This window comes from Crotalus tigris, unplaced genomic scaffold (genome assembly GCF_016545835.1).
Source record: "Crotalus tigris isolate CLP2741 ecotype Arizona unplaced genomic scaffold, ASM1654583v1 scf7180000018549.3470463, whole genome shotgun sequence".
Lineage (NCBI taxonomy): Eukaryota > Metazoa > Chordata > Lepidosauria > Squamata > Viperidae > Crotalus > Crotalus tigris.
This window is the reverse complement of record NW_024097072.1, coordinates 539,823-555,165: the sequence shown is the minus strand read 5'-3', so window position 1 is coordinate 555,165 and position 15,343 is coordinate 539,823. Positions and strand designations below refer to the sequence as shown.

Here is a 15,343-nt window from a genome sequence, read left to right as displayed (position 1 = left end):
GGAGAGGGAGGAAAAAAATAGTTCGCTACTGTCTTCCTGATTTGTCTCCTTCAGCAGGGGAGGGCAGGGCAGGCATCCCCAGTGGGTTACATATTTGAGGCCGCTTGACCGGATCGGACTCCGCTGAGTGAAAAGAAGGAGCCGCCTGGTGTGGCGGAGGGATACACGGCTCTGGCAGGTGGTGAGAAAACATTTTGAATGAAGTGCGCGAGAGCAGGCCCGTCGGCGGCAGTTCGTCAGCGCCGAAGTCGCACTGCGAACCCGGGGCGCATCCTTTTGCATACTTACGGTAAGCCCAACAGCGGCCCTGAAACCTTCGAAGGTTTAAAATTTAATTTATGGTAACGTAGAAATTCAACCAGCGAAGCTCTAGAGCAGGGGTCTTCCAACTTGGCTCTTTGATGACTTGTGGACTTCAGCTCCCAGAATTCCTCAACCAGGCACGCTGGCTGAGGAATTCTGGGAGTTGAAGTCCACGAGTCATCAAAGGGCCAAGTTGGAAGACCCCCTGCTCTAGACTTGTGTGTTTCAAGCTTGGCTACTTTTAAGGTGGATGGACTTCAACTCCCAGAACTGACGTCCACCCATCAGTCTAGGCATTCCTTGCATATGCCAGACAATCCTTAAGGTGGAAAAAAGCAAAGCACCTTTGGGAATGCACGTTTCCCAGTGGTGTGCAGATGTGCAAGAGGGAGTGTGACAGATGCAGAAATTCAGACACACTCTCGGTGGCAAAAGTCTGGGGTAGAGTGGTCAATTCATTTTCCCAGGGGGACACATGAGAAACTGGGACTGTTGTGGAGGACCGATCCCACAGGACTGTGAAGGTGTGTAGGCATGCATGCATGCATGCATATACATAAAATTGGAAAAAGTCACTTGCAAAATAAAAGCAATGCAGCTGTACTGCATGCATGACAGTTGCACTTGTTTACATTTGATTTCTAATTTCCTAATGACTTCACGTGGGCCAGACCGGGACAACCAAAGGGCTGAATGTGGTTTGGGGGGCTGTAAAATTCCAGGTCTGGTTTGGGAGACAGGAGGAGACAATCATGCAAAAGAGATCTCAGCCCATAGAGGGAAGGAGGGCATTGGAAACTTTGACCCTCGCTGGGGAGGTTTTCTGGAGAGTAAAAGGGAAGGAGGGGGAATTGTGCTTGTTCTATGCCTTGTTGAGCTTTGATTTCCTAAGCTTAAGAAGCCTCTATTAAACATGGAGCAGACCATGTGCTGTATAGGTAACCAGGCAAAGGACTAGTTATCTGCCTCGTCTAACATTATCCTTTTCTTTCAAAAGAAAGATATCCAGACTTCTGTGGTACAATATTGCTTAAAAGTCCCAATCTGAAGACCTAACTATTTCTCAAGAAAGCAGCAATATCACTGATGAGTTGGCAGCAGCAAAGGCCTTCCCAATGGAGAATCAGAATACTAAAAAGGTACTTTCCGAGTGTTATAATATACAACGCAACTTACATTTGAGGTGCGGAAACTCAATCAATAGCATGAAGAAGATGGACTCTCTCTTCACAAGTGGTTCGTCAGATGCTCCAGCAGCAAATGTGTGTACAAGCTCTGTCATCTCCAAGAGTTTGGGAAGCACTCTGATAAACAATCACCCTAGCGTCGTGAATGATAGAGATAATTTAACAACTCCCAGGAGAAAATCAGAAGAGAATACAAATGTTGAAATCTCAAACAACCCAGTCACACCATCTAGAGGCTTCTCTGACAATACTGCAGTTGACTGTAGAATTACGCCAGATTGTTTTACAAGCCAGAATAAAGGTAAGGATTATGGCCATCAGGGATGGTTTGGAAAATACCATCAAGCAGCTGGCATTCTGAAGAATAGTATGTTCATAACTTACCTCTGCCATGCAACAGAATTAGGATTCCAATAGAAGAGAATATCTAATTCAGGGATGAACTGTGGGGTCCTTCATGCTCTCTGAGCTTGGTTATTTGCTTGTAGATGTTTTATTACCCAATTAGGTAATGTCCTCAGTGTGAATGAGTGTGGGCTTTGCTGCCTTTATATATTCAATAGCTTGCTCTGCCAAAGAGGATGCAGTTTCTTCATAGTTCCTTGATTAGAGGACTGTTTTCTGCTTGATTGTCTGGTGCTGATCCCTAATCAGATTCTTATCTGAATGTAAGCTGCTGGAGGGGATGTTGTCTAGGGCAGGGCTTTTCAACCAGTGGTACGGGTACCACCTGTGGTACATTGGCACCTGGCAGGTGGTACGTGAGCATCCTAGAAAAGTGGTAGCGGGGGAGGGGAATGGGCTGAACTGGTAGCAGCACCGCACAAGCCTGAGCGAGAGATAGCTGGAGTTGCAGGGCTGCCAGGGCTCAGCAGAAGCGCCAGGGTCCAGCTGGAGCTCAGCGCTGATCCTGGTGCTTCTGCTGAGCCCAGAAGAAGCGCCGATCAGCTGGAATGTTGCAGCATCTCCAGGGTCTTGTGATTTACATTCAGATACTTAGCAACTGATTCATATTTATGACGGTCACAGTGTCCCAGGGTCATGTGAAGTGACCAAAACCTGCTGCAACCACCCAGCAGACGGGGAGAATAAAAACCAAACATCCACCCCCACCCCCCGCTGCCAATCCTCAACAGAAATGCTCACAACAATGAAAACCTCGGACAGGAGGAAGAGCATCGCCGGGCGGGCAGGCAAGTGTCTTGCTTGGCTGGGGCTTGAGGGGCACTTTTTTCAGTGCCATTGTAACTTCGAACAGTCACTAAGTGAACTGTTGTAAGTCGAAGACTACCTATATTTTATCACATTTTCCTTTTTGGGGGGGGGGGGTCATCAAGTTTTTAACACCTTGCTAGGCGACTGGTGGTACTCGGATATTGCCATATCCTAAAAGTGGTACAATGGGTGAAAAGGTTGAAAAGCCCTGGTCTAGGAGTTGGTTTTTTTTTATATATATATATATTTATTTATTTATTGGTTTTGTTAACTCCCTTTTGAATGGTGTGTGAATATGGCATATCTCTATGTGTCTACTGTTTTGATTATTTGTCTGTATACCAAACTTCCACTAATTGTCTAGATTCTTGCAGTTTGGCTTGATTTAAGATTTGGCTTGGTCTAAGATGCTAATAGTTGCCCAGTTGGAATTGTGACTGAGTCTGTCCAGAGTTAATCCTAATCTCCTTAACCTCACTGGCAGGCAAACAAACGTCTAAATTCAGAGAGCACCAAGACCTCCACAACGTAAGGATTGGCTGAAGTAGGAAAAGTAGTAAGAATGTTGTTGTGGTGGCTATTTTAACTCTGACCATCCCCAAATGAAGCAGAATACTGAAGGTCTTCCCTCAATAAAAGTGGGTTTTCAAATTGCTTTTTCTGTTTTATCTTAATTGGGTGTTTCTTATCGCCCGTCTTTATTTTAGAAGAATTCAAAAATATATTGAAAAAATTAAGACGACGGTCTACAATTGGAGCACGAGGTTCTCCAGAAAATGATTCTCTCATTCGATATATTGCTCGGCAAAGGAGAATGAAGATGCAAGAAACTTTGTCAGAGGTGAGTGTGATGGAACTCAGAATAGGAACATTAAAATTTTTTTTTTTTTTTTTTGGCCAGAATGCAAAAAATGTTTCAGGTCAAAATGATTAATATCTGGGATGCAAAACTCCAGATGACTGCTAGATAGGAAAGGAAATAGATTTTTGTAGCCCAGATCAGGTAACTCTATCCACATTGGACTGATTCACTTGGATGATAGAATCAGGTCCAGTTGGGGTGGGAAATTAGTTTGGTTATTTTGACAAAATGTTTTGAAAGCCTGTGTTTTCAAAGAAGTATTGATTCGTGTCTGAATTCTAGCAAAGGCTAAAAGCCTGTGCTGAGAAGGTCATGCTTTGAAAATTCAATTGCTGACTTTAACTGGGGGCTTTTTGGAGTTTTGACTGAGGCAAATTCAAGTTTTGGCGGATTACTAAACTTTCGGTGGTTTGCCACTGGGTGGCGATGGTGTATTTGCTTCCACGCAGGAGGTCTTCTACTCCCTTTTCCAAGTACCTAGGTGTTGACAGGAGTTAATCCCTTGTTGCTCTGGATCTGAGAGGCATTTCAGAAGTCCTGGAGTATCTAACTGTATTTTATCCTTCCCTGGCTGGATTTTGGGTTTTGTAAGAAGCCATAACTTGGTTTGTTCAATTTTCCCTTAGGATAACATATGAATCTAACTCTAGTGGTCTGTATATCATGGCTTATAATTTGATGTTGTAGATGAAGCCAGCAAAATGTAGATTGTCAACCAACAATTGTTTGAAATCTGCCTCTCATAAATAAATAAGTACATACATACGTATGTGTATCTGTATATCTATATCGGGGTAGGCAACCTTGGCTCTTTTATGACTCGAGGACTTCAATTCCCAGAATTCCTGAGTCAGCATGGCTCAGCTTGGAAACCTTCCTCTTTCCCCTCAGCATGGCTGGCTCAGGAATTCTGGGAGTTGAAGTCCATGAGTCATAAAAGAGCCAAGGTTGCTTATCCCTGGTCTATATTATGGCTTATAATGTTACTGGTCAGAAGTCTCCCAACCTTTCTGACTTGGTGGACTGGCAGTGACAGGGTGGGGAATGGGAATGCATGCACCACTGCTATCACAAGTGCAGCTTTGCACGTGTGCGCGCACCCACCACTTCTGCGGACGAGTTCCATTTGGGCTGTAGCCCATCACTGAGTCATGGACTGGGGGTTGGGGAGCCCTGTTGCAAAGGAAGCCAGCAAAATGTAGCTCATTCAATCAACAATTGTTTAAAATCTATCATAAATACATAACATACATACATACATGTATATAAAGTAGACTTTGAGTAAGTAATGTGACATACTGAAATAAAACTGAAATATTTGGATTAGTTTCATATAGTGCAAACCTCCATATGGTTCAACATATGGAAATTTGTTTGCCATGACATGGGGAAGTAGGGGAAAAGAAAAAAAACTATTTTGTAATATATCTGTTTGGATATTTCCTTGTATTTTGAGCAGCCCAGCCCTTCTCAACATCGGAACACGTTGCTGAAAGACAAAATTGCTGCCTTCCAATGCTCATTTAAAGCCCTCGAAGAAACTGAAGAAAAGGCCATCCATATTCACTCTGTTTGTAAGTAACCCACATCAAATCTCAGTTATAAGATGCATTTTATTATTCATCAAAGAAGGTTTGTTAAAGAAGTACAGAATATTTTAGCCAAAGTGTGTGTTGTTTTTTTCTGGCTTAAATTATGATTTTTTGGTGGGAAGTGAAGGATATTTCAGTGAGAGAAACTGAATGATGAGTTGCACTGTAAATGCTTACATGACTGAAAATAACTCAGTCCTTTACAGTGGAAATTATTTAGTAATGTTTGCATCTGTGTTGAATGCAGCAAACACAAGACTGCACGAGCGATCAGCGTTGAGCCAGACATGGTCACCAGAGGATACGAACAACGCTTTCGAAGAAAACTTAAATAATAAATTTATCAACGGAGATGGTATTTCAGCTGATATCCAGATGCACAGTCCCAGATTTCCATCAAGGAAACCCCTTGTGTCTGGCACAAATGTTATGTCTAAGGTATGAATTATAGATATCTATAGAGTTAGAGGTATCATTGGATGACTTTGCCAACTGTGCTCCTTATTCAATATGGTATAGATAGACTCTTAATAGTTTCAGACTATATAAAAGAGTGGTGATATTGCAATTGCTTCCCTTTTAATTCATACAATCTGCCTGTCAAACCCCTCTCATAGGAGTTGGCCAGCTGATTCCCGTCCATGCTTATTATCCATTGAGCACAGCACCCATTTGGACTGGGTTTCTTTTTAGCCTATCAAATATCTAGTCTCAGTTATTCCACGGAATAGAAGTGGTAGAAAATGAAGCGGATTTTAATGTCTTTCTCTTAAGTTTTCCTGACCTATAGCCTTCATCTTAGAAGCCAAACCAGCAGCAGAGGGGTTGGTAGCACACCAGCCTGTCTATTTCCCCCACTCCCAAGGATTTTTCTGCATTCTTTTGAATGGCCAGGCCTCAAAACCTAGAGACGGTCATTCATCATCTATGCAAACTAAAATAACGTGTCAGAATAGAAACTGGACTTGTGTGTTCCCAGGCTGTTCCGGTCTCACCAGCGAACGCTGTGGAGTCTACAAGTGTGTCTACTCCAAGTACGGGCATATCAAAGAGTGACAGTGGTAAGAATGAACTTGCATGTTAAGGCTTTATTTTAATTCAAAAAGGTGTGTAGATTTTCTTTCTGATTGAAAGCAAAGACAACAATCGTATCCATTTTGATGATGATTGGTTTTATAGCAAGTCTCATGAATTGTGTTTTCGGAACATTGGCTACAAATATGAAAATGGTGCACAAATAGTTTTGGAGGCTGACTTAGTACTTCAGATTATCTTTCCAATTAATGCATTCCACGGATTCTTAGAAACAGTCCCCTTTCCAAATATATTCAACAACATCTGCAGTTGTTCCTACCAATATGTTCAATGATGACAGATTAGAAATGGCTGCTTAATAACAGCAAATTAGTTAAGTTAAATTCGTGTCCTGGTAGTCCTTGACTCACAACCCAATTGGGCCCCACGTTTCTGTTGCTCAGTGAGGCATTTAAGTGAATTTTGCCCCATTTTATGACAGTTGTTAAGTGAATCACTGCAGTTGTTAGTCACCCAGTTGTTAAGTGAATCTGGCTTTCCCATTGACTTTGCTTGTCAGAAAATCGCAAAAAGGGGATCAAGTGACCATGGGGATGCCACAACGATTATTAAGTGTGAAAAATGGTCATAGGTCAGTTTTTTCAGTGCCGTTGTAACTTCAAAATGTCACTAAACAGATAGTTGTAAGTTGACGACTACCTGTATTCTGTTACTCCGTGCAATGCACAGAGTTCTAGAATCTAGCCACTTGAATCCAAAAGTTGTTTACTGTTATTTAATTCAAATGCAGCATGAAGGCTGATCGCACATTTTTAAGCACGTCGTTGCTCATAAGCTGCAGAGGAAAGGGCTGGCCTTATTTTAGCAAGGGACACGTGTTTCATGGAGTTACTTGTGACTTATCATGGAGTGAGTGTGGTCATAATTGATTGCAATGTGCTTTTTGTTGTACTGTGGAGGTGAAGACAAAGAATTGAGCAGAAACGACACATCTCGACCTAGCAGTAAGAAGGTTCGGTTTTCAGAAAAGCAGAGCTTGGAAATCTTTGATGAAAGCAAACCACCCATTACACCTATGGGAAAAGGCCATTCCTTTCCCAGCTCCCTTCGTTCTGCTCTGAAGAAAACACCAGTCAAAATCATGTCAGAAGGTTCAAAGGTTGGTGTTTAATTATTAACTGCACGTTTATTTTCCTCTCGCAAATCTTCAATAAATACCTTGAAGTCAATTAAAGAGCCTTCTTCAGGTGAATAGAATGGAATGGAATGGAATGGAAAATCGAATTAGAATGGAATGGAATGGAATGGAATAGAATAGAATAGAATAGAATAGAGAATGGAAAATAGAATTAGAATAGAATTAATAGAATAGAATAGCCCCCCCCTGCTCTAGCAGGAGAACCTATAGCGAACTTATGGCACGCGTTCCAGAGGTGGCACTCAGAGCTCTCTCTGTGGGCACACATGCCGTTGCCCAAGCCTCGCCTCCCCTGCAACCCCCTCCTCACCAGTAGCCCCCCTGGAGGAGAGTCGCCCCTGAGCCTGGCCCACACGAAGCAGCGCAGCCAAGGACATGACAGCCAGGCAATGTAGAAAAGACTCTGCCCTCACACCCCATCGCGCACAGTTGATGCTGCGGGGCGCAGGCAGAGGGCGTGGCCACCATGGCGCTGCTGGGCTGCCTGGGCGATCTGTGGCGGGCTCTGGAGGCGGTGAGTGGCCCTGCGGGCAGGTGGGGCAGGAGTTAGGGTGGGGGCGGAGCTGGGGGTAGAATGGGGGCGGGGCCAGTTTTTGGGCACCCGGTCTCTAAAAGGTTCACCATCACTAACCTATACCATCTCAGACAGGTGACTGTGTAGTCTCTTCTTAAAAGCCTCCAATGATGGAGCGCCCACGATTTCTAAAGACAAGCCGTTCCACTGGTTAATTGTCCTCACTGTTAGGAAGTTTCTCCTTAATAACTTGATGCTTGACAGGTTGCTTTCTTCTTAAAGGATCTTCAAGGATCATCAGATAAAATGGCCACACTGATACGGACTGGATCTTCTGATCCTGAAGGTGAAGATGTGTTCCTTTTTTTTTTTTAACAATTTGTATTTTAGCATCGGTCTGCTAGAGAACCAGACTCTAAATATTAGTGCTGATATATAAAACTCTAAACAGCTTAGGGTCAGGTTCCTGAAGAGTGGTTTTTTTTTTTATTTTACTTTTTATTTATTGCGTACTACCTTCATTTCCTTTGGCAATTGAAATGTCTGACTGATTAAATAGATAACTCTATCTGCATACCAGGGAATCTGCCCTCTGCACAGTAACTTAGAAACTGCTTTTTGGCGGTGATAGTTTTGCAGCAATATTTGTCTCACAGAACAGCCTCTGTTTTGTGTTGTGCTGCACCATGTGCATGCAGTATGTACCATGTGTGTTTGTGTCAGTTTTGACTCCTGGAGACCATCTGACAAAACTCTGCAGATTTCAGAAGTGGTTTGCCCTTGCCTTTTTCCTAGAGTTTGGAAAGAGTGATTGGCCCAAGGTCACTCAGATGGCTGCATGCCTAAAGTGGGACTAGAACTCACAATTTCCTGGTTTCTAGCCTGGTGCTTTAACCATTATCCCATACTGCTTCTCATATTTGCCTTCGGCATCTATTAAACTTTATCTTCTTAGGTTGTTCTTTCCTAGCTATTACCGCTATGTAGTTTTTGCATTCTCTTATTTCCTTATTTAAAAACTGCTTTTATTTCAAACTGCTCTTGGATTTTAAAAATAAATGCTTCATGCCTATAATAAAGCAATTACCATACATGTTGCTAATATAAGAGCCAAAGATTTGTGCCTAACTTAACTTTTGTTCATCTTTAGAAAGAAAAAATAATTCTCCTGACCATCAGGCTCCTTTGATTAGAACCACTCGAAACTCTGCTAAAAAGAAGGTATAACTAAAAAGGAATATTTCATAAGTTGATTAACAAACATAAATGAACAGCTTTGCTGCAAGTTTCCATTCACTTTACAGATACCTGTTTTTGAAATAATTATTTTCACCATGGCTATTTGGCAAATGCTTAATAGATGAGAATATGAAATCTATTGCACATCTCTTCTGTTTTGAAAAATCCAAGTTGCGTGGTATTATTTCTGTTTTTATAGTTCTGTATATAGGATACAATTTCTGTATGGTAGCAGACCCTGTTTTTTAATATAGATATTTCCCAATAGTGTGTAAAAGGAAAAAATCTTGCAACCAAAACTGAAGCCCAGAATCAGCTTAACCAATTGCAGAAAGCCAAAACTTCAACCAAATCCCCCAAAAATCTGGTAAGTAATTTACATTATAGATGTATGTAGTTTATAGCCATTTCTTTGTTTGTTTGACTTATTTGCTGTCCATTTTTGCCCAAAGGTGGCTCTCATAGTGGCATTTATGGTGGTTGGTTTCACACATTGTCCTAGTTCAGAATTTTTTAAAAATACATTTGTTAAACACTTTATTATTTGTTTGTTTACATCCCATCTTTATCATTTTTATAAGTAACTCAAGGCAGCAAACATACCTCACGCTCCTTCCTCTTCCTGTTTTCTCCACAACAATAAACCCACGAGGGGACTTGGACTGGGGGTCACGCAGCCAAATTTCATGCCTTAGGTGGGACTAGAATTCTCAAGTCTCCTGGTTTCTAGCCTTAACTGCTAGACTGAACTGGCTTTCTATAAAATATCAACTCTATACATTCTATCACTTAGCAACTGTTCAAAGTTACAACAGAGTTTCTCCCCCCCCCCCAAGTTACTTATGACCTAGTTTCACAGTTCTGACTCCGGGCAAGGAGGACCCCGCCCCATAGTCACGTGACTACATTTTGGGCACTCGATAAGCAGCCCACATTTATGGCTGTTTGCAGTGCCCTGTGGCCACTACAATTCATGACATTTTTGTCAATAACCAGCGTTTAATTCCGATTTAGCAAAAAACGGTAAGCATAGGAACTGTCTTGAGGGACCATTTCACCTCACTGGGATCGACCCATACCACTTGAGCCGGCAGAGGAGGGATGCTGCAGATCTGGTCAGCCCGATAATTCCGGCTGGCAGGATCCAGGAGGAGGGCCTTTTCTGCTGTGGCTCCTGCCCTCTGGAACGTCTTGCCCCGTGATGTGAGGTTGGCCCCAAGCCTCCTATCTTTTCGTGGCTCAGCGAGTCGGGCTGGAGCCCCAGTGGGGGAGCAGCACAATGGAGGTGGTTGATTGAATAATAACAGATCCCACCTCCCCACCACCACTCCAGCCCCACCCTCCCCATGTGTCTTTGGTTGTAAGATTTGATTTTAACTTTTTATACTTTAGCTTAGAAGTAACTGTAAGCTGCCCAGAGTTACCCTACGATAAGCTGGGTGGCCAATAGTTTTTATAAATAAATAAATCATAAGTGAATAATAGCAACTAATGGGTTCACTTTACGACCGCCACGTTCACTTCACGACCACCGTAAAAGAAGGTCATACTAATTGCCGGGCTCAATTACGGTTGTAACTGGAGAACTACCTGTATTACCAATATTTAATATCTTCTGTTATTATCTATATCCTTTGCTGCAATTCAAGTCAGCTGGACTGCATGTGATACTCATCCACATTGTGTTAAGGTTAAAAAGAGAAGAAAGCAAAATAAAAACCCAGGCCACTTCATGGCCTGATTTCATATGTAAATTTGGTTTCTGAATCCATAATGAGAAAATATTGGCAATCTTGAGCATTGGATTTCTGGGCTGTCTTCCCATTTATTTTCAGGCTGCCCAACCTAAAATGGTGGAGAAGAGGAGGAGGAGGAGGAGAGGGAAGAAGAAAGAGGAGCAGAAAGTATTTTATGGGCCGCGCGAGAGAGTATCGAAGAAACCGCTCTTAAGTCCGATCCTAGAAATAACAGAAAATGCCTCCTTTTGTTCCTCCTACACAAATACACCAACATTAAAAGTTTCCACCTCAGGTACGTAAAGTTTTCGGGCTGCCTTTCGTCACCTTTTCTTTATCTGGTGGAGTAACAAGGCTCCTTCCGTTGCCAAGTTCAAATAGATCACAGGTAAAGTTAAAATAATGAAATGTCAGAGGCAGGAACTAAAATTCTGTCCGATGTGTGTGGAGGTTATAATTGATTTCAATAGATCTATTACGGATGACAGTTTACACCTACGATAAATAGGAATGTCGTCTCTCTTTTGAGCAGTTTTTTTTTCCAAAATGCATCTCCTTTCTCATAAGTATCATGGATTTATTTAATTTAGCAATGAAAAGAAAAAAAACAATTGTGCATTATACGTGTAGGTAATGGAGATTTCATAATATAAGTGAATTTATTTTGCCCAACAAGATCTTAGGATGTGTGGGCCAGTCTATTTAAAATAGTTTAGCCTAATGCAGGGGTGGGGAACCTTGGCTCTTTTATGACTGGTGAACTTCAACTCCCAGACTTCCTCAGCCACCATGGCTCAGCTTGGACCCTCTCCCTTTCTCCTCAGCATGGCTGGCTCAGGAATTCTGGGAGTTGAAGTCCACGAGTCATAAAAGAGCCAAGGTTCCCCACTCCTGACCTAATGCATTACAGGTGGTCCTTGACTTACGAGCACAATTGGGGCCACAACTTCTCTCACTAAAGAATGCAGTTGTAAAAGAGTTATCATGTGGCCAAGCCTGATTTTACCACCGATTTTGATGTAGTCATTAAGCAAATCTGGCTTCCTCTATTGACTTTGCTTGTTGGAAGTTGTCTGGGAAGTTGTCTATGACAAATCACCACTCGCTGCGGGACAAGAGTTAGGCTAATGTCAAAGAAAAGGTGGAATAGAATCATTAAAGAAAGGATGCCGAAGGAGGGGCAGAATGAAATGCGAATGGCAAAAATTAAAATATTGTTTTTTATTTATTTTAAATAGTTAAATTGAACTGTTTAAATTGTCCCAGGGCGAGTTGTCATAGCAGAAAGTGGGCCATGAAGAGTTGTCCCACTCTGATCTGGGAAGGTTGCAAATGGAGATATGTGTAATTCCACTGCAACTGTCATAAATACATGCCCAGAGTCCAAATCACAATAACATGACTGTAAGGACACTGCAACAGTCATTAATGCGAGAACTGGCTTTTTCCAGCACCATTGTATGGTTGCTAAACATATGGTTATAAGTCAAGGACTTCCTGTATATACTTTACATTCACTACTAAATGAATGTCAAGTACAGAATGACCAGGACTGCTTGCCTATGATAATAAAATATTTCAAAATGAGACAGTAAACAAGAAAGACAGGAAGCTATTTCAAAAAGGGGCCGATTGCAATGAACTGGCTTTGGTAAAAGAACAAGACTATCTAACACGTTAAACTCTCGTGCAATTTCTTAAGAAGTAAGAAAATAGCTAGTGGTGAAATTAAAATAATTTTATAGCTGGAAGGAGGATATTACAAAACAAAATGTCTTTAAAGCAATGGGGTTGAGTACCTTGTGCTAAATCTAGACTAGCACAGCTAGATGAAATCACATTCTCACTTGTTGGTTTGAAACTTTGTTTTAGACGACTCTTTAAGTGACCTGCATGCTACGTTTATAGATGAAATGGCTGAAGACAAAAAGAGTCCACCTCATGCTATAGGAGTGGACGGCCACGATCAACATTCTAGCCCTCAGGAAGAAGATGGCGTATCGAGTTCATTCGTGCAGCTTCCAGAACTGGCTCTGAACAATAGAGAACAATGGCTTCCTGGATACGTGCCTGAAAAAATCTCTTCTGAAAAGCTGAAGAGTTCTTTAAATGGAAATGAACAGGTGGTAGGAACGGGCTATCTGTCGAGTAGGACAGCAATGCAGCTGGAGGAGTTTCTGAACATCTGTGGACCTGGTAAAAATATCGAAGCTAAAGAAAATTCATTTTTCACCGTAGATTTTGCAACGGAGGCAATGAGTGAAAGCAACGAGGTGAACTTTGAAAGGAACCCAAGAAACAGCAGAAAATCGAGGGGAGACTTTCTGAACACGGAGGGCGCCCAGTCAAACAATCCTGGAAACAGCACTGGCGTTCCTGGAGGAAACCTGGAAGGCTTGCCACCTTGTTCTTGGACAGCAGATGATATTGCAGCTTTAAACCATTTTGGGGAAAACAGGAACGTAACAAAAAGAGTAAGACGCAGCATGAGGGGTCAGAAAGATGCAGAAGCTGAAGGCCTTGCCTGGGTTGAGGTCCCTGCCGCTGATTTAAGTCAAATCCCTCTACAGTCCGCTTGCAAAGTCCCCAAAAGGCTGTCATCTGCTGGCTCTCAAGGATCAAAACACGCTGCAAGTAGCCCTTGTGGACCAAGAAGAAGGAGCTTCTGCGCATTGGATGCTGAAAAAGACCAACGTGTCACCTTCCGCGTTCAGAGGAATAGAAGAGCCAGTCTGGGTTACAAAAGTGACCACGGCTATCGAAAAACCTTTGAAATGAGAAAATTATTGAAGGATCAACCGATTCTTCAAATTAAGATTGATGCCTAAATGTCCTGTATTTTTTTAAGCAAGGCATAGACCTTTGACTTCTTCCCTTTCCATTTTTTTCCCCAAAAGGCAGTAAAGAGAAAGAGTGGGTGAACTCAAAACAAACAAACAAAAAAAAAACAGAGAAAGGAATGCCAATCAAATAGGTTCTACTCTGAAGTAATTGGAAATTTAAGATTGCACTTAGATGTCAAGGCTGATCCGTTGTAGGACGCGTGGTTCTCATTACCGACTGTTGAATGGAGTTAAAACCAAGCAGATATCACTGGAAAGGGGTCTCCAAACATTTTGAACTGGACCTCATTAAAAGTACTAAAATAACATCTTGGGTGCTACAGGGCAACGCCAAATGTTCTGTCTTCCTCCTTTCTCAAGACGTGTAGCTGTGCATGAGTTTTATGCAGCTGTAGTGACGGGTGTTTCTAAACACTTTTTTTTAAAGTGATTGGACCTTTAACTATATCGCCACACTGGGAGTTTTGTTTTTGCTTTTTTTTTTTAAAGAAATACTAGTGAAATGATAAGATTCAGGTAAATACAGGCATATTTTAATCCTTTTCCAAGCAGAGCTGGTCTGTGGCAATCAAAGCGGAGATTGTCGTAATTGTCTTTAGCATCAGTTTCAGAAATTAAACTCCCCGTTTAACGCTACCCTTGACCTAGCAGACACCCAAGAAGACGACACTTGGATTAAATTGCAACCAGACTGAAGAACAGTAACAAGCTAAAGTGTGATGAAGTATTTACTGGCTAAAATAGAATGAAGCAAGGGCATGTTTAGTGGAGAAATTAACTTACACTTTCTGAGCTGATCATTCGTTGTAGATGAGTTTAGCTATGCTTGGCCCATTTCCCTCCACTTTTTTGGTGTATTCTTGTTTCTTGTTTTCTTTTTTTTCTTTTTTTTTCTTTTTTGCATCATCTAGTATCCTGAAGGCGATTTCTAGAAGAAGAATCTTCATTATGCAGACATGAGATGCATTGAGAAATAAAATGGCAGGTTGGCATTGAGCCTCATTTGAGCAAGATATGCACGCAGCTCACTAGGGGTTTAAAGCGTAACAAAGAGACCTTTACTAGATCTGAGGTTCTTTTTGCCTGACTTGCTATGTCAGTGAGTCTTTCTCTTTTAACACCTATCATTTAATACGAAGAAATAAAAACAAAATCCACATAATCCTTATTTCTTTGGGGACAGTGGCTAGAAGAGATTTCTGCTGGAATTTCTAAGAATATTTTTCTCGGTTTGGAAGCATGTATATGCGAACGTACATTAAGAAATTACCGTATATGCCGGCGTATAAGGCGACTTCCGCAAGCGTTAAAATCGGCGCCAAAGACGGGGGTCGTCTTATACGCTGAGTCGTTTTATATGCCGGAAATACTGGTAGTTTCCGGCGTATAAGACGACGTTCTAGGAATGCGACTCGGCGCCAAAGATGGGGGTCTTATACGCCGGGTCGCCTTGTACGCCGGCATATACGGTATGTCGTATACACAGAATTTTTGTATGGCATTCATAATGTCGCTGCACATGGCTACAGTGTAACAGGAGAGCAGGCAACCTACAACTGCCTAAGGTTTTGGATCAATGCTTCTCAACCTTAGCCATTTTAAGATGTGTGGACTTTAGT

The 15,343-nt window shown here is 42.0% G+C and overlaps 1 protein-coding gene across 1 annotated transcript; it reads left to right on the top strand.

Moving 5' to 3' along the window:
- The first annotated feature begins 44 nt into the window (after positions 1–44).
- CDCA2 (cell division cycle associated 2) lies at positions 45–14,720 on the top strand. The gene is made up of 12 exons (XM_039354179.1): positions 45–289; positions 1,301–1,791; positions 3,413–3,546; positions 5,027–5,141; positions 5,407–5,597; positions 6,139–6,220; positions 7,154–7,353; positions 8,189–8,252; positions 9,057–9,127; positions 9,414–9,512; positions 10,981–11,176; positions 12,754–14,720. Exons 2-12 carry the CDS (start codon positions 1,419–1,421, stop codon positions 13,707–13,709), a joined length of 2,481 nt encoding a protein of 826 aa, XP_039210113.1. The 5' UTR covers positions 45–289; positions 1,301–1,418; the 3' UTR covers positions 13,710–14,720.
- Positions 14,721–15,343: the final 623 nt, after the last annotated feature.